The sequence below is a fragment of the Lichenostomus cassidix genome, chromosome 3 (assembly GCF_008360975.1).
Source record: "Lichenostomus cassidix isolate B80296 chromosome 3, HeHo_3.0, whole genome shotgun sequence".
In the NCBI taxonomy this organism is placed as follows: Eukaryota; Metazoa; Chordata; class Aves; order Passeriformes; family Meliphagidae; genus Lichenostomus; species Lichenostomus cassidix.
Genome location: NC_139483.1, coordinates 42,733,950 through 42,752,083, shown reverse-complemented (window position 1 = coordinate 42,752,083; position 18,134 = coordinate 42,733,950). Strand labels below are relative to the sequence as shown.

Genomic DNA, 18,134 nt, shown 5'->3' with positions numbered 1-18,134 from the left:
CTTTAACAAACCTGGTGAGGAAAGCAAACAAAAGTTTGATTTGACTGACTGATTTGAACAAAATGTCTGCTAAATATAGAGCAGCATGCAAGAACCACAGGATTAAAAATGAAAGCTCCCATACCTGTATCTTTGCTTTGGAGACTGCTTTTCAGCTGACTTAAAAACATGTCCAAGATAATACAAAGGAAAGAATAAAAAGTTCCAGTTTGTTGCAAACCACGTTAGAGTGAAGGGAGCATCGAATTTCTTAAAGGTCAGTTTTGCTAGCTGGGTTGAACCTGACCAAGAGGAGCAGACACCCAGGACCACGGCCACACCCCAGAAAATCTTCTTGAGTTGCGTCACGGAGCATTTCCAGCAGCAGCGGTTCACCCTTCCGCTGCCTTCCGCCCCAGCTTGCATCTGTGCTTCGGCTGGGGCTGGAGACTCCCGGGAGCGCTCATCCCCTGTGGAGGAGAAAACACGTGGCTTACTAAGGAAATCCATCCTGCATTTTAGTTTTCAAATCTTAGGCCCTTCTGCAGTCACGTGGAGCTTTACGAGCAAAGGAACTCACTGGATTTTGCCACAAAATGTCCTTTGTTTTTAGATCATTGCAAAGGCTCTGGTTGAACCGAGGCGTAATTAGAATGCAAATAACAATTATCACCTCTAGATTTAGAAGCTGCTGGGTAAAATGGAACTGAAAATTACATGTTGCTTTGATGTACATAGAAAGGCTTAACATACCACTTAAACTCGTGCTGTTAGGATGTGTAAATGAATGAAAAAATATGATATTGAGTTGAACAAAGCAGCAAAGGGGATTATAACAACACTTGAAATTGTTATTGTGTTGGAAGATGCAGAAATGGCCAGTTTATGGAATATGGTGCTTCTTAAAAGAGAAGGGAGTGCAACATATTTAATCTTGAAGTTAAGCAAAATCACTGCAACATAAGTAGCATGATTAATACTAAATTGGATCACCAGGCATTTCAGTGATCTCTGGAAAAACAGGTCTCCTGAGACTGTAGCCAGATGGCAAAAATTAGACCAACTCACAGGCTGCCTTGAAGTCCACCTCCAACCAGGAAACCCTAACTTTTTTAGGTCAAATCCTGGACAAAATGAGACTGGACTGGAGCTTTGCCCCATTATAAACTGAGCCTAGCATGCTGCTGGAAATTTCTCTCCTAAAAAACCTTGCCGCTTCAATCCTCAAACATGAATTGTTATAACCCTGCTATCCTACAGCTGTCAGTAGATACTGCATCCAGCTTGTGAAGAAATGAGCAAAGAGAGGTTAGATGGTTGAATTCTCACAGAGATCAAAACGTGCTGGCAAACCTCAGCAGCAGGCCATTGCCTTTAGGGCTTTCGACCTGCCTTTCTTAAATCTACCCCATTCAAGATCCCCTGAAGTTGTCAATCACCCACATACAACACTCAGCAGTGATTTCTCTTGGAGGCTCCACTGCAGTCTAGTTGGTCCATTCGCCTGAAGCAGGAAGTAACAGTACTTCATGTTGAAATCCAGGAATCTACAACTTCAAAAGTGTCCAGCATTTACTGCTTGCATTGAAAGATGAAAACATGTAACTAAAGCCAGGACAATGAGAGACTGTATTATTGCCAAACGTTTATATATATTCAGGGTAGACGAAGAGAGATCCACATTAAAAAAAAAAAAAAAAATCCTTCCTTATCCTGGTATGAATTAGTGTTTGGAATGGAAAATCTCTAATTTCAAGTTAACCTACATTTGTATTTACATGAGCTAATACATTACGGAAGAAAATGTTTCTTTCTATGGAAAGAACTATTTAATTATTTCTCTACCGGTAAGAAATGCATGATCTGAGCTAAAAGTACCATTAGTTTGCCTGTAAAGCTGTATTTTTTAACAGGAAAGTCTGTGGCTTCTGTTTGATGGCCTGATACCTTAAAAAAATGTACAGCAGCAAAGATACAAACATCTAGCCTTTTTGAGTGGCTATCAGAGAGAGAAGGATGTTGCTGATCTCTCCACTTATTGCAGTTTTCAATAGAAGATTGTGTGGGCAGCCTACCACATAACAAGAGATGCACCAGCAAGCCAAAGTTAATGTGACCTTGTATTAAACACATAATGGAAAGGTTACAAGCTACCTGCCAATTGTTAAAAGAAGCTAGAATTAAAAAAAAAATAGACTGCCTGCAAATGCTTATCTCATTCAAAATAATTCTAAAGCATTTTCTTAGTAATACATTGCTTCTTGCCTCGCTGCACAGACCAATATCAGGGTTCAGTTTACCAAACAATGGTACATCCATTTTTTTTAACCTCACCATGTAATGGGCAGTTACCAGCACTCTCTTTGCTGATCACCACCCAAGTCCTGCAATGGTCACCGAATCTTTCCTTTCTGCTTAAGATCTTAGTCTGGGCATTGTCACTGCAATACCAAACACTTCACATAGCCTAACAAGCTCCTTCTTTCCATGGACCACTGGGATTTCTGGGCACAGAAAAAAACAAATCCAGGCAACCAGGGTGCCGAACGAGAGTTTAAGTTCGTGCCTCTGCATCAATGCAACTGCACTCAAGAGTTTACATTTTTGAAGCTACTTGGAGAGGTAGGCAAAAATGTTCCTCATTCTAGAATACGGCCAGTGGGGTATCTGCCATTCCCATCTTTCAGCAGTTATTCCCCTGGGAAACAGGAAACCAGGATTTAATCCACTCCTGCTGAAGATATTTAACATTAGGGAACATACCTAAAGCCACTAGAGTATATGAGATTTTAAGATGAGTAGGTGTTCTAAATCACAACACTGAAGCTGTGTTATTTTTTTCTAAAATGAGAATCGATCATTACTGTCTGATGCAGCAGACACTCAACATCTGACAATACAGTGTTGACAGACAGCCCACGACAGACACTGTGGTGAAGATCTTCTCCCCATGAAGAGCTGAAGCCACCTGCCGAGGTCCTCCTTGTACTGTGCACGTACACAAGAGTCAGCAGTTCATCGGGACAGCTTGCAGGGATTTCACTGCCTTCTACTCTGTTCCATGGCAATTAATGCCTAAAGCTGAACTTTATTGATGTCTCTGCTACATAGGCAAAATTACTTGTCCAGGTATATTTAATTTTGTGTTCAACACACCAACAGAAGCATCTGCTTTCAGCAATAGACAATACTGCATGTATCATTTCCAAAGTGACCTTGCACCTGAAAGGTTAGCTTTCTAGGGATGCTCATTCTTTTGAATGCATTTACACACTGGAGGGACTAAAAACCTATCCCAAGCACAATGGATTTCATGATAGGGGTAAAAATCACTGTCTGATGATTAACAGTTACAACCTGAGACTTGTGATAACTGTCAGTATCAGCAGTATCTGTCAGTGAAACTGCATTGTGTCCTCATGAGTGCTTGTGCTGCTGGAGGCTTAAATGCCAAACAGGCACAGCCTTTTCCAGTGGATGCACCGCTGACCTGGAGGATACCTGGGACATTATCTGCCCCAAAAAACCAGACTGTCTGGAAGATGGTGGACACTACAGATGATATACACCCATGTGGTCTCTTCCTCTCATCTACCATGCTGGGCACTTGCCTGCCAGCTGGCAAACACAAAATCCAGAGCTGCGGTTTGCCTTGTCTTGTCCCTGTGTCTCTGCCTGGGACATTTTCCTCACCCAAACCACAGGTGCACAGATGGGGTGACGTTAAACCCACGGCTGAAAAGCTCCTCTCTCTCTAACACTGCACAAGGGTTAGCAGGCAACAGAATACACATTAATTTAAAGATGGCAAAATGTCTTTTCAGAATCGATGAGGCAGGACATTGAAGAATTTTGTTTCTGCAGACTTTTAATGGGTTTCTTCCATTGCTTCTTGCAGCAGACTGTTCTGTATGCTACTGTATCCCCCAAAAGAACAAATTAAGATACTGAGAGGAAAAATGCCTATCTTGCTTTCCCTAATTTTGGTTTTTCATTGTCCCTTTTGTTCATTCATTTTCTGCTTTCATAAATTCCAAATGGAACCATTCCTCCTCCCTCCCTTTCAGTCCAACCTCTCTTCCATGGTATTCAGAAACAAAGGAAATTATTACCAAAGCTACTGCCAATGCCATTACCCACAGAGATCTCCAGCCCCAGAAAACAGATGTCCTTTTGTTTCCTTTATTATGGCTAAGACCCCCTTCAGATGACTTCAAATACCTATAGTAGGGACATCTATACCTGAGCTATTTACTCCACAGTCCCAGCTAAAGGCCACAAAGCAAAAGAGGCACAGGAAGGCACTACACCTTTAAAACTTTAAAGGTAGCACCTTTAAATAGGCTGTGCAGGCCTCTTCTGAAGTCTGTACAAGAGTCTTAAGACTCCTGTGCACAGCTAGACACCTCTAGGCTTACTGTGGGACCATACTGTACCTCAATGTGTATGTTAAAAGTATGATACTGATGAGAACCAAGGGTGGCATTCATCTTCTTCGTCTGAGACATCTGCCGCGCAGACTTGTGTATCTGAGACAGTGATTTACACTTTCTGCATAGCTAGTAGACAGAAAAAAGACATTTCCATAGCACGATTTATCTCCTCCTAAAGTAGATGATTAAAACAAGCCAGATGAATCACTCTCTCTGAGTGCTTGTTTCTCTCCACCAGCTCTAAACAGTCTGGGGCGACAAGCTGGAAGTAGGTGTCTGTGGTGTGGGTGTCTGAAGCTGGGTGAGATGAGTCCCACCTCTCCACCACTGCTGTCAGGAACAGGGAGTAAAGCCACCACAGACAGTGCTGGTGGACTCAGAGCTGTGCAGCGCCACATGAACATATTTAGCTGTCATTAGTGACCTGCTTTAGCTGTTGTCAGCTAGTCAGCAACTGAGGGAAAGAAGTATTACACAAGTGCTGTGTGCCCCTGCCAACCCTTCAGAGCAAGAAAGTGACCCTTACAGACTAAAGTCCTGCCTATTAGGGACCAAAACATGTACCTAATGATAATGCACAACTCTTCCAGGACCCCCAGGCTAGGAATGTGCTTCAAAGTAAGCATATTCTTAAACAGTTCTTGAAATCAGGCTTCTGGAAAAAATTCTGGTAAAAAGAACAACCGTCACAGGTCTCTCTGACAATTACAAATGAGACATCCTGAACGTATTTCCATTTTGTCAGCCTGTCAAATGTTTTGTAACTGCTTGAGCATTGCGCAGAACAAGTTTGTAAAGCTGGCAAAATATATGCTTGTCATAAAGAGGGGAGAAAGAGCTGAGGCAAGTCCTTTAAGACAGTGCCTCACCATCAGTATGGTGAGCTTTCTAGAGTTAGAGCTCTAGAAACCTCTGACATGGCTAGGGAATCAAGCTGGATACTACCCAAGGAATATTCTCACAGCCATGAATGCTGTGTGACTTCTTCAATCAGTATCTACTACATGGAGAGATCAGTGGGAGATAATTTGCTCCAACATACCTGAGAACACACATAATGACTTCTGACAGTGGTTTTCTGGACATCCAATATTATTTGCCTCAGTAGCAGACTCACAAACTCCTCAAATTTTGGTTTTATCCTGTTGCTGTCTACCACAGCTTTTACCCTGTTCCTACCACACTAACCATGCATTATTTAGGTGTTCAAGATTTTTGAGCTAAGCTGTTAAAAACCAGCTGAGGCATCATCCTGTGAAGAGAAGATGAAATACCAAATTTATGACGTGATTTACATCTGTAATCACCACTGCAGTTGTCTAAACCTGAAATATTGATATTTGTTCAGATATGTTGCCCAGACATTTTCTCTGTAGTCAGTCAGGTTAAAGAGTGAGGTCTCAGGGACTCACTCGTCACATGGCAGACCACCCAGTACTCAGTGCAGCTTCCTTGTGCCATTATCAATGATGGTCTTTCCTTTCACAAGTCATCCTGGTGGCTGGTTTTGAGAAACTGTTAATATTTCATTTCGGAAGCCAGTAATCTCCATGTATCAACCTTCCCACACAGCTGTAATGAGAGCATGCACAGCCCAACTTCTGCATCAAGGGACATTCCCTCCTTTTCCAAATTAGCTTTAGCTTTGCCAAAGCTGCTTGCAGCAGCTGTCACCTCCTCCCAGTTCCACTACTGCTCATCAGATGCCAAATAATCTGTTCCTGGGCATGCCAAAGGACCATGACTCCTAACACCCATGTGCCTCTCTTACACCCAGACTCTGTCAGGATTCAAAGACACATTTGAGAGTTTCCATCTCTCATTTTAGGAGTAATCTCCAAGAAATATTTCCATTCTGTATTTGAAGTAGTCACTGGAACGAGGCTTAGGGTCTCAGTTCTTCTCCTCTGGGCAAATGACCTCCTCAGTTTATGCTTTCCTAATAAGTAAGGATGTTTTCTATGCTGAGCCAACCAGCTTTGCTGATATCTGGGTTCCCCTGGCCTTGGAGGGCCTGTGGGCTTTGGCAGGCAGGTTCCCTGCTCCTTCTAGCAGAGGGGTGGAAGGCTGCTCTATGCACTGAGCTACTGAAGAGGGGCACACACTCCACCTCCACTTTTTGAAGGAAAGGCTTCAGCCACTTACCTGCCAACTCAGCTCTGAAACTAAGTTGTAAGTGATATAGAGAGTAAACAACAGTTAGAATGGACATTGTAGATGACATACAGGACAGCATCATCTGCTGGGCAAACTAGATGATTCATCCTGCAGCCTCACCAGTATTCTCTGATGGTGGTCAACAGGCACATTGATAAAGGAGATAAAGGATGGCTTTCCAGGTTTTGAAGAGGCTCCCGATAAAATTCCACTCCAAAGGGCCTTACAGAAAACAGGCAGACAGGGAAGATGCTGGAATGGATAACAGGCTCAGTACAGGATAGGAAACCAATGAGGAGTATACACAGCAATGGGGGAAGGGGCCAAAGCTCTGCAGAGGTCTGCACTCTTCACCATTAACCATGGGTAACCTGACCAAGGGAGCAAGCCATGATGTGACAAAGTTTCCTGATGATGTGAAGTCAGGCAGGTCAGCCAGGGCAATGGCCAGCTGCAGGGGATGACAGACGGTGTGACTAGGTCACACACTGGCAGATGGAGAAGTGTGCTGATAAAGAGGTGCAGGTGGGAGTAAACAACCCACATGCTGCACGCTCTGGCCATTGCCATCAGCAATTATGAGCTCTTCACAGGCTGCTCCATGGAAAAGGGCAACTCAGTGTTCAAGAGCAGTGAGAAAAGCAAAATAATTGCCAAAAATTACTAGGAACCGAGCAGAAGAAATCTTTTCTACATCTGGGGAAACTGCAGCTGTCAGCACACTCACACTGTGACAGATCAGTTTCATGCTAGAAAATACATGTTCCTGTTCAATTCCACCAAGCTGCAGGCAGGACCCAATGGACTTTAGGTCAGGCCCCATATGACAGCTGCGTGTGATTTTTGAGGAAGCTGCTCTCGGGTTCCTCCAGGAAAGCTGTGAGTCCCCGTGGGTGGGACTGTAACACAGCGTTGCAATGACTTTGGGTTTGCTCACATTTCCCCAGTTTTCCAACCATGGTTGCAGCTGAAGATCTAAGAGATTAGTATACTCTTATTTTTAAATGAATATCCATTAATGTATCATAATGGAAAAATTTACAAAACCCCATAAACCTTTATTAAATCAGTTTTTAAATTAGAATATTTGGTCAACACAGCATTGCACATATGGATTTTTAGATGCTATTTGAGAAAATTTTAAAGTGCTTTCTTTAAATACGTTGCTCTTACGGTAACAGATAAAAATAATTTTACTTAATTGGATCAGGAAATAGCACGAGTAAATTAAGAATAAATTAATACAGAAAATAGTTTTAGAGTCCACAGCAGAATTATTTTAAAGAACAAAACCAGGGTATTAACCTATTAGGTCAGAAGGTCTGAATTTGCTTGAGGCTATAGAATAAGGGAAGTAGGTATAGGAAAATGGGGAAAATTGCATGAACACAAACTCAAACCAAGAAAAGAGCATTCCGAGTTCAGACCCTCTTCATGTATTGAAATTCATAGTAGAAACTAACTAATTATAAAAGTAAAGTGTTAACAATAATCTATGCAGGATATTTGAACTTGTCTGGTCTTCGAACCTTAGTTTCAGCAGGGTAGAAAACAGGACTTGTGGTTTATTGACAATCAAGGTGATTCTCATCTGTGGAAATCTGCCCCAGATTACTGATATCAGCAGATCATCTATATAGCTTGATTTGTATCAAATAGGCCTAAGTTTCTTACAGCAGGTACTCTCATATCCTAAAGTATGACTCAAAGCTATAGTGGATTTTATCACTAATGGTTATTATATATTAATTCCTGTTTTGTCCTGTGCTAAATATTATATCTAAACGTACTAAGAGCTGGAATTAAATAATCTCCACATATGTTTTGAAGATATGCCAAACTCTCCTCCCTTCCATACATATGCCTTTCTGCCTCTGTCAAATGTGCCAGCAATGCTTGCTGCAAAATATATATTCTAATTCCTGTTAGTGATATAAAGAGAACAGAAAAGTTATCAACTTCATACTGCAGCAATTTGGACTTTAATCCATTTAATTTATCTTCAGAGGCAACTGCCTTGAAATTCTATTAAAAGTGCTGCATTTAAATGGGTCTCATAATGATTTTCCACTTTGAATTTTGTGAGGTGAGGAGTTCCCCTAAATACTGTCCTTCTTATTAATCAGAGTTCATGACTGGAGTCCACATTGAAAATGGAAGATACTGGGTGATTTTTACAGTATCAGCACTGTGGGACTGGAAAGTAACCACCATAAAAGCATGCAAAGAGTAATCCTGATTTAAAATGATACATTCTTGATATTATTCTGCATTTCATTATTTAATAAAAATTGGACTGAATCTTACAGTGAGTTACCTGGTGAGGTCACTGGGATTTTCACCACTTACTTTGAGGAGTTATGGAAGCAGAACAAAAATCAGATATGACCAAAACTGTATTCTGGGCAAATTTTGATCAGTCTGTTCAAATTTCAGACTGAACAAAGGGTTGAGAGATGGTAAAAAACCAGGTTGGATTCTCTGCAGGAAACCACTGTATTAATTATCCAGGCATTTGAGTGCTACATGTCTTTCTTGAGTAATAGTTTTATCTCCAAGGGAATTCAATTACTTATATATTAATATAAAGAGCACATTTATAACAGTGCATATATATAGGGCGGTAAGTGAATTCATGCTAACTGTGGAGGCTCTGCTGACTGCACTTTATAAAAAGCAAGGCAATGCTCATTCTTTCTCATGGGGCTTTCAAAAATTCCAAGCTGCTGGGCTTTCAAGTAAGCACAGTTTCATAGAGAAGACTCTGCTGTAGCCCATTGGTTTCTTGCATACTGAATTATAACTCCACCTGATTTTTCTCCTAGAAGCTAAAGGCTAAACCTGCTATTGAACCTCAAACACAATACTTTTCTTAGGTCCTAAGTTCAGAACAAGATAGTTGGAGCATCTGTTCTCTGTCAACCAATAACCAGCTATTAGTGTGAACTTGACATGGACTTGAGCGTGCTCACAGCGGTTAGAGTAATGCACATGTATCAACAGAAGTCCCCACATGATTTACTCAATGATCTACTGGAAGAAAGAAGGGATCACTCCTCACCTCTGAGCAGCAAATTCATCAAAAGCTGAGTCTTCTTTAAAAAATACAGGTTTGGCTAGGCCCACGTGGGCACTGAAGTACTCAGTATAACTCTAAGCAAAAATACATTACATGCAAAAATTCTGGTTTCTATTTTCTCTTTGATACTTGTCTCATCCTCTTTGCAGGGAGAAGGGCTTTTGCAACCCACTATTCCTCACTTGTTTCAGTCAGCTACAGAAGACAGACTCATGCCTTTTTCAGTCACAAATAAAATATTACCCTTGCTGAGAGTTGCACTAGGGAATTTGAGGTGATTGTGGAAAAGGCTTTTCTAGCTCTTACTTCTTCACTTCTGTACTCTCCATGACTGGATTATAAAGCCTATGGGGCTCAGGCTTGTTCGTGGTCTTTTTAATTCAGGCTTGGGGTCAGAAATAGTGATGCTGAACAAAACGTATACCTAATACTTTCAGAAGAGTCAACATACAACTTTTCTATAACCAAAGGGCATTTGATCTCATGTCCAAATTCATGCCTTGAGTAGGACTCACAAAACCTCCAGCCTGGATACCTCTGCATTCTGTCCTGCATTCTGACCCATGTGTCTGGAGCCAGGTAGCTAACACGGGAGGTGGTACCTGATTTCTCCAGTACATGGTGGGCAGCTCTGCCTAGAAGCAAGCCAGCTCTGCACTGCTAAAAACACCTTGTTTCCTGTTGCCTTTGATCTCATGCCGCAGTGGCTGTCAGCAAAGCTCAGTGAAGACTACAAAGTAAATCTACTCTTTCATTGGCCAAATTCCCGCTTCCGCAGGATGCTATCCAGGTCTGCAGTGGCATCTCACGGTTTATAATTAACAAAGATTAACTGGGCTGTGGACTAAAGGTTGGCAAAGGTACTCCAGCCAAGCAGAGAGAGCTGCTTACTATATAAGTGAATGTGCAGTACTGAGTACAATGTACTAGGAAAGCAACAACATAAATAATCCTATATATGAGCCTTTTTGCTGGGAAATTGCTGGGGAACACATGTCGAGCTAACTTAGACTTGTACATTAAACTAGGTGACTTTTTGAAACTCCAGCTCTTACACTGAGCTGCTACAAATCCTACTGTTTACAACTGTCAGCCATTAGGAAAGAGGGACAAAATTTCTTCTACAAGATTTATAAAATGAAATCAGGAGACAGTGAGTAATGCATTCTGGTGGCTTCATATTTATTTTTTACTGTTTTTTGTTCCAACTTCTCATGGGAGAAATCTATAATTAAATAGGTGGATTAGTAATCTGCTTATTTTTTGAAAGCAAATGCCTAAATTGATTCAAGATGACTACAAAATGCACCTTACTTCATTTAGGGATAAGTGGGTGAAATGTAATGGTCTATGATCTATGGAATAACTGAGAAGATGATCCAATACTGTCATTCTTAAGGTCTGTCATTGTAAATGAAACTACTGTTTGTCCATTGTGTGTACATATTGTCTCATTTCAGCCACTAAAGCAAGGAAGCTTAGATAAATCTTTAATAACTTATCTTTGTGATGCATTAAAACTGCTGTGGCATTAGTTTAGTAATAGCAAAATAGTCTTATTTTATCTTTTTATCATTTGAGGAGGGGACACCGAGCAGAAGTAATGAGTCACCTCCAAACCTATACCTTATGAGTTTGCCCAGGCGAGATGGTAAATGAAACAACCAGCAGGACACAATCAGAGATGAGCTGGAGGGACTCCCCAGTGAGTAAGCTAGCACAGCTAAGAGCAGCTCATTTTGAGGCTGTTTAAAGCCTAAGAAAGCATGGTGCCATTTGGGAAGTGAGCCAGGTGTTATGCAACAAGAAACTCCTCACGCCGTTGGAACAAGATCTTGGCTATCTGCTCAAATATGCTGTTGTGCTAACTGAAAATACTGCAAGGAATACAAAAATTGGGCAAAAGCTGCCCTGGGCCAAAGCCAGAGTGTAATTACTGCCCATGTGCACTCAGTACCCACAGTAAGCATGGAAGAGGGTACTGCTTTTCCATCAAGTGACATTATCTTTACGCTGCAGTAACAGGGTGCATGCTGGTAGGTCCAATGGAGAAGCAGACACACAGCAAACCTAAACCCCCACTTATGAGAACTTGTCACCATCACCTTCCCCAGGTCCGGTCAGGGGAGGGAGAAAACTGCTACCACAGCTAAGGAGCAAGGGCCAGGTGGGTTAAAGTGCCCTGACTGTTCACACTGAACACTGCCTCCTGTGCAGAAAGGCAGCCTGCACAAAAGAGAATGCTTTGTAAGTTGATTTCTCCAGGCAGAAGCCAACACGCATTCCTTGCCAAGGCTGCTTCAGTGGGGAAGCACACCTAAACCAACAGCCCTGCCTGAGCCACCCAAACACCAGCCTCTCCTCACTGGCTGCTTCTGTTTTCTAGGAGGCACAAGCACTACATTGGTCTGTCATGTATGGCTCCACATGAAAAAGACCAGTGGCCGCAAATCTTGTTTCTACTGATGTGAAGTCACAGAATCACAGAATTACTAGGTTGGAAGAGACCTTCAAGATCATCGAGTCCAACCTCTGTCCTAACACCTCAACTAAATTAAACCATGGCACTGAGCGCCACATCCAATCTCTTTTTAAACACGTCCAGGGATGGTGACTCCACCACCTCCCCAGGCAGAGCATTCCAATGTTTTATCACTCTTTCTGTAAAAAAGTTTCTCCTAATATCTAACCTATATTTTCCTTGGCGCAACTTAAGACTGTGTCCTCTTGTTCTGTCAGTTGTTGCCCGGAAAAAGAGACCAACCCTAATGATCACTCATACAAACATTGCCTGACTACCAAAACCTTTGCATGCCACCAGCAGAACACTGCTAATAGTTACACAGTATTTGTTCCAGAAATGTTTCTGCAGCATTTGAGATTATTTCCCAAAAAGGAAGCTTTAGTCACTGATTTCAATAAAAGAAGGCTTCTCCGACCCCTACTGCATCCATTCATGGGCTTCCAGTAGCCAGAAAAATATGTGTGGGAAGTTTGGGGGTCCATTCCTGTCTGCTGTAGGTCTTGCCTGCTCTGTGAAAAGATGTGCTGCTTGTTTTTAGGCAAGTTGCTTCATGCTGCAGTTTCTCAGCTGCTCCATCTGCAAAATGAGGATAATAAGAACCTCATCTCTTAAAGAAGCGACTGTTACTCATGGAAGTTTTTGCTGTGCTTGGGATCTTTAGTTTGTGCTTGTTAAAGAAGTGGAAAAGAGTTATTATTAAAGTGATTACAGTGTTGATATGCTTGTGATGAATTCCCTGCAGGCATGCAAATACACTAAAGGCCGAATTTATTTCTCATTTGTACTTCCACAAATTCCCTGAAACTCCAGCAATGCAGGCAAGGTTACTCCAGCTGAACATGGAGCAGAATCTGGTTCCATGGCAATTCAGTTTAGATGTTTATGTGTGACAATTGATAGCAGAGAGGTGTCATTTACCTTTTAAGAAACTTTGAATATCACCAGTCACTCATTCCTGACAGAACAGTGCAGAGGAAATGTGCTATGGGGAGGCTGCAATGCCATTTCCTTGGTGCTGAAAATCTGGGAATAAGTAGGTCTAAGTAGGGGCTAATTAAGTGGAGGACATGTTTTCCATGGTGAGGTGATTGTCCTGCAGCTCTTTGTCATAGCTGATGTTACCTATCTCTGGAAGATCCTGAGATGCAGAGCAAGAATGGAAATATTTACCTTCCCAAGGAAGAGAAGTCAGTCCTCAAAGTACACTGTGCTTTCATGTACAAATAGGGAAAAACCAGTCAATTGGCTGGTCTGAGAGGAATGGCCACTGCAGTGTGGACAGAAATTGGTGAGAAAAACAACAGAAAGTTGAATGACCACAAATCAAGCACCAAGCCTACATTTCTCAAAATATGAAGGGTGTTCAATGGCACCAGGCACAGAACACATGGTATGGTTACTGCCTGCCTGAGCAATGCATGTAGACACACTTGTCTTGAAAATGCTGGTACAGCAGGCTCCAAGCATACTGATGATTCAATCTCTGAAATAATTCGAAATGGCAGTCACGCTTCTGAACGCACAAAGTCCTTATCTTCCTTTTAAAGCAAAGAAGCCACTGCACCAGCAGGAAAATAGAAGAAATGCTGGAGGGCTTTACAGCAACGCATATCAATGAAAGGATCCTCTTGGCTAACCATCCTAGAACTGAACATATTCCTAGTGGTTCTGCCAAAGATCCTTGAAATGCTTTGATGGTGGTTGATAGGGGAGAAAATAATCATAACTACGAAGCAAATGAAAGTTTTTGCTGTCTTTCTCTTGTAACATTATCTATGCCTTTGCAATGGACTTGGAGTACCAGAGGAAGACAAATCTTTGCCAGAGGTACAACAGCCAGGCCAAGGGAAGGCAGCAGTCCACAATAAGCCAGCTGTCTCACTTTCTTTTTCCCTACAACTACATCTTGGCTTTTTTTTTTTTTTAATACGGCTTTAAACATCAGCTGGCAAAATTAGACAGTGTTAGTCTGAAAGGAAATGTTGTCAATTGATTTGGAAAAAGAAACAGAGCCAGTCTCAAACAGAGCCAGTCTGTTTCATTAAAGAGAAGGAAAGAAACTCCAGGCCCTATCATACACTATCAAGGCAATTTAGACTACTGCCACTGATGAAAAAGGAATCTGAAGTAAAGAAGAAAAAGTCCAACTAGGTCAACAAAGTCCCTGGTGGGCAGCAATAGGGTATATGAGAGCTGATATGCAGAGCAGACATGGAAATGCTTGAAAGGATTCAATTTTATGGCATGGTGGAAGATTGCTCAGCTTCTGTTTCTAAATAAGGTAGGTAATAAACTGTATTTGAACTGGTAGAAGAGGAATGAGATGACCCACATTTCAAAGCTGGAACCTGGTAGGTTATTATTATTTATGATTCATAAAGCTTGTGCAGTGCACCAAAAGAAAGGGAGATGAGCTCCTTGCCCAGAGGAGCCTCCAATGCGAACCTCGAAAGAAACACTCTACTGTGCACAGGGCCAACTCCAGTGGCTTTTTAAAATGATAATTATAGTGTAATGCAGATTAGGCCTTCTCTTTCCATCAGAAAACTGGGATCCCTTTTCCTATCTCTGCAGGAGGTGGTTTTTATGTTAAGGGAACGCAACAGCTGAATTTTCTGTGAACTGAAGTAAGAACCTTCAGGTACCCCTTACTTTCCACTAGTACTTGCTGATCTAAGTTCCTTTTGTCTTCTTGCACATTTCTGCATTTTCTCACTTTCTCCTCCACAGAGTTTTTGCTACCATTTTTTGTTTTCCTTTTTTCTGTTTCCCAGTTTTTCAACATTAGTTTTTTCTTTTTCACGAGCTTTCTATGGACTCTCACATTCACATTTTACCTCTTACTGTTCAATAATTCCCCTTCCCTTTAGCTGTTCTTCCTCTTTGCCTCACCTTGCTCATCCCTTTTCTGCCTCTCCTCCCTCCATTCCCCCGGCCAACCTTTTTCTTTCACCAACTCCATTCTCTCAACCAACAACCATATACCCCAGTAGTATGCTCCAAACCAGCAGCTTTCCCTTTGTTCTTCCTTCAGGAGCTGAACTCCATCCCTCAGACGGGGTCCTCTTCCTGACCTGCACCCTGCCTTTGCATCAGCTCTCCATCTCTAAGACATGGCTTACAGGTTTCCACCCAAGATAACAACTCCTCACTCCAGACTTCAGATTTCTCCGTGGAACCCTCCTGAACACATCAGTGTCCTTTTCAAGGTCCCCTGCCACGATCCCTGAAAGTCTTCAAAGGTCCCCGTGGTCCCCCACTGCTCTTTGGTTCCTAATGTCCCTTCTGGCCATAAGACTCCAATGCCACAGCTACCATGCAGCTGGATCGGCAAATAGAGGTGAAGACAGATGATTGGAACACGGGGCTGTGTTCCTCACATCGGGAGAGCAAATCTGTCGAGCATCTTCCCTGCTGCCAAGGGTCCTGCATGGCAGGCACTCGCCCACGGGCTTGGGGGCTGCTCCCGGCCCCGAGGGGAGCTCCGGAGAGGTGCTCTGCCAGTGGACACCACGGGCGAGCAAAGCCCCGGAGCCGAGCAGGGCGGTGGACATGGGTAAGCGCCGGCGATGCCCGGCAGCGGGGGAGCTGCGCGCTCCGTGGGTCCCCAATGCTCGCCCACCGCTGAGCGCAGTCCCCACCGCCGGGCATCGCCCCAGCACCGCACTCGGTCGCCCCGGAACATCCCCCGTCGCGGTACCCGGTCTCCGCGGAGCATCCCCCGTCGCGGTACCCGGTCTCCGCGGAGCATCCCCCGTCGCGGTACCCGGTCTCCGCGGAGCATCCCCCGTCGCGGTACCCTGTCTCCCCGGCATACCCCCGTCCCGCTCCCGGCGACGTCGTTTACCTTCCACTTTGGTGAGGGTGAGCACGGGGCTGTTGCAGGCGCTGAGCGGGGCCACCCTGGCCGAATGCTTCTTCATGGCGAGCCCGTCGCCGGCGGCAGCTCCCCGCCGCCCCGCGCCTACATCCTGGCGCCGCCGGAGCCCTCCTCGGCGGCGCTCCCCGGCTCGGCTCCCGGCCCGCCGCCCTCTGCCGCAGCACCGGGCGGCGGGGGCTGGGGCTCGCCCGCCCGCCCGCTGCCGCTCGGGGCTGCTGCAAACCCGACGTCACCGGCACGGCCCCCCCCGCCCGCCCCCAGGGCTCCCGGGGCCGCCCCCCGGGTCGAGGCGGGGAGGCGCCCGGACGCCGCGGCGAGAGGCGCTGCGGAGCCCCCGGACGGCGCCGGCACCGCGGTCCCGCTCCGGCGGAGCTCGCAGGGAGCCGGGACCGTAATGCGGCTGCGGACACCGCTCTCGCTCCCGGAGCCAGCCGGGCTCCCGGCCCCGGCCGTGACTGCTGCCGCCCGGCTGCTGCACCGCACGGAAAGGGCTCCTGGCTCGGCACGCTCGGCTTAGTGCCTTTCGCACTGTCGGAGGGGAAAGGAGAATTTACACTCTCCGAACCGATTCATTATTTACTCAGTATTATCCCTCCTTTGTTTTCCTTCAAGTCCGGCCACTATTCTGGGTCGATATTCATCCATGCCTTTAGTAATTTCTACCATCCTCTGCACAGCCTTCCTGCTCCTGCTGTATCCTTTTGGAGGGAGACCAAAACTCGACCCAGCAGCCAAGATGAGGATACTCCACGGATTTACCAATAACACTCCAATAACTGCAGTCACATACTCTACAGCCTTCTTAACACAGTTTAACATCTTCTTTTTGAGGCATGAAACAAAGTATGTCCATACTTACACACGTTAAATAAAATGTGGCATGTCACAACTGGATGCTGCTTGTATGTAGCAACTTTCTATGGTGTTTTTGTTTTTTCAGCAATAATTTTAAGATCCCCAGTCATGACATACCAACAATGCGTGGTAGAGCTGCCATTCTGTCAGAGCACAAAAATCTAGCTGGTGTTAATTAATAAGACTTAATGCAAGTGGATTCAGGAGAGAACACATCATAATGAATATGAAACATTTAAACATGATTTATATCACTGTAAGCAAAGTACCAGAATTCACAAGATGCTGAGGACAGTCACCTCAGCACCTGTTGCTCCTCGTGATTTTTTCTGCAGATATGAAAATACTCTGCACGGTTATCAGGTTCCATAACGAGATGCGTCAGCAGACAAAGACGTAAATACTCAACATTTCTTAAGATCTGGTCAAATTAAAATGAGTGTACTTTGCAAACAAGACTGGGCAGCCATCAGTACTCCACAAACATTCCAAAGTATTTGTTAATTATATAAATAGTAGCTATTGAAAAGCAGTCCTGACAGACTTTTCAGGAAACTGTGGGAAAATAACACCTTACTTCTGCTGGCTAGAAAGTTCTTTATGTTTAAGAGGCGAGATTTCTCAAGGGGTCAGATCCAGACTATTAGTTTGCAGTCTGATGAAGCTCCAGGGATGTTTTGCACTTCCTATGCCTCTTCTGTGCAGCCTTTGGGATGAGCTTTATACAAAAAATCATTAGGCTACTTTAAAAGTGATTTGTCTAGAAAGAATATTCACGTACTCAGTGGTAAGATCACAAAATATCAGCGTGATCAAATGAAATAAAAACAATCCTACTTTTCATTATTTTTAAGTCTTAGTAGAATTGTCTGACCAGTTCAGCTTCCTGGGATGTTACAGATTGTAGACATGCTGAGAACCATGAGTCCATCTTGTCTCATTGCAGAATTTAGTCTCAGAGTCCAGTTAGTTTTGGGTTTTTGAAAGAAATTACATAAAGAGAGGCAGATTTCACCTCAGATGGTTCTGTCCATGAAGTACTTTGCAATGTTTCAGTGCCTGTTATCTGAGGATTTCAAAGCACATTATAAAATATTAACTCATTTTACATTGCCTCTGGGAAGAAATTTCAGGCTCACTGGTAGTTAAAATACAGCCACAGAATTAAAGAGACTCCCTTAGATTCAGATGACCTGTAACACCAGAACCCAGGGAACTCTTTTTGGC

At 43.7% G+C, this 18,134-nt stretch overlaps 1 protein-coding gene across 3 annotated transcripts in view; it reads right to left on the bottom strand.

Moving 5' to 3' along the window:
• SLC35F3 (solute carrier family 35 member F3) overlaps nt 1-18,134 on the bottom strand; it is a 166,345-nt gene that overhangs the window by 45,748 nt on the left and 102,463 nt on the right. For 2 of the 3 annotated variants that reach the window (XM_085055494.1, XM_085055493.1), the window contains exon 3: nt 125-449. In XM_085055494.1, the coding sequence (XP_084911620.1) occupies nt 125-449 (325 nt within the window). Of the gene's footprint in view, nt 1-124; nt 450-16,019; nt 16,245-18,134 lie in introns of those variants that run through there. The other variant, XM_085055495.1, reaches the window with a different exon arrangement.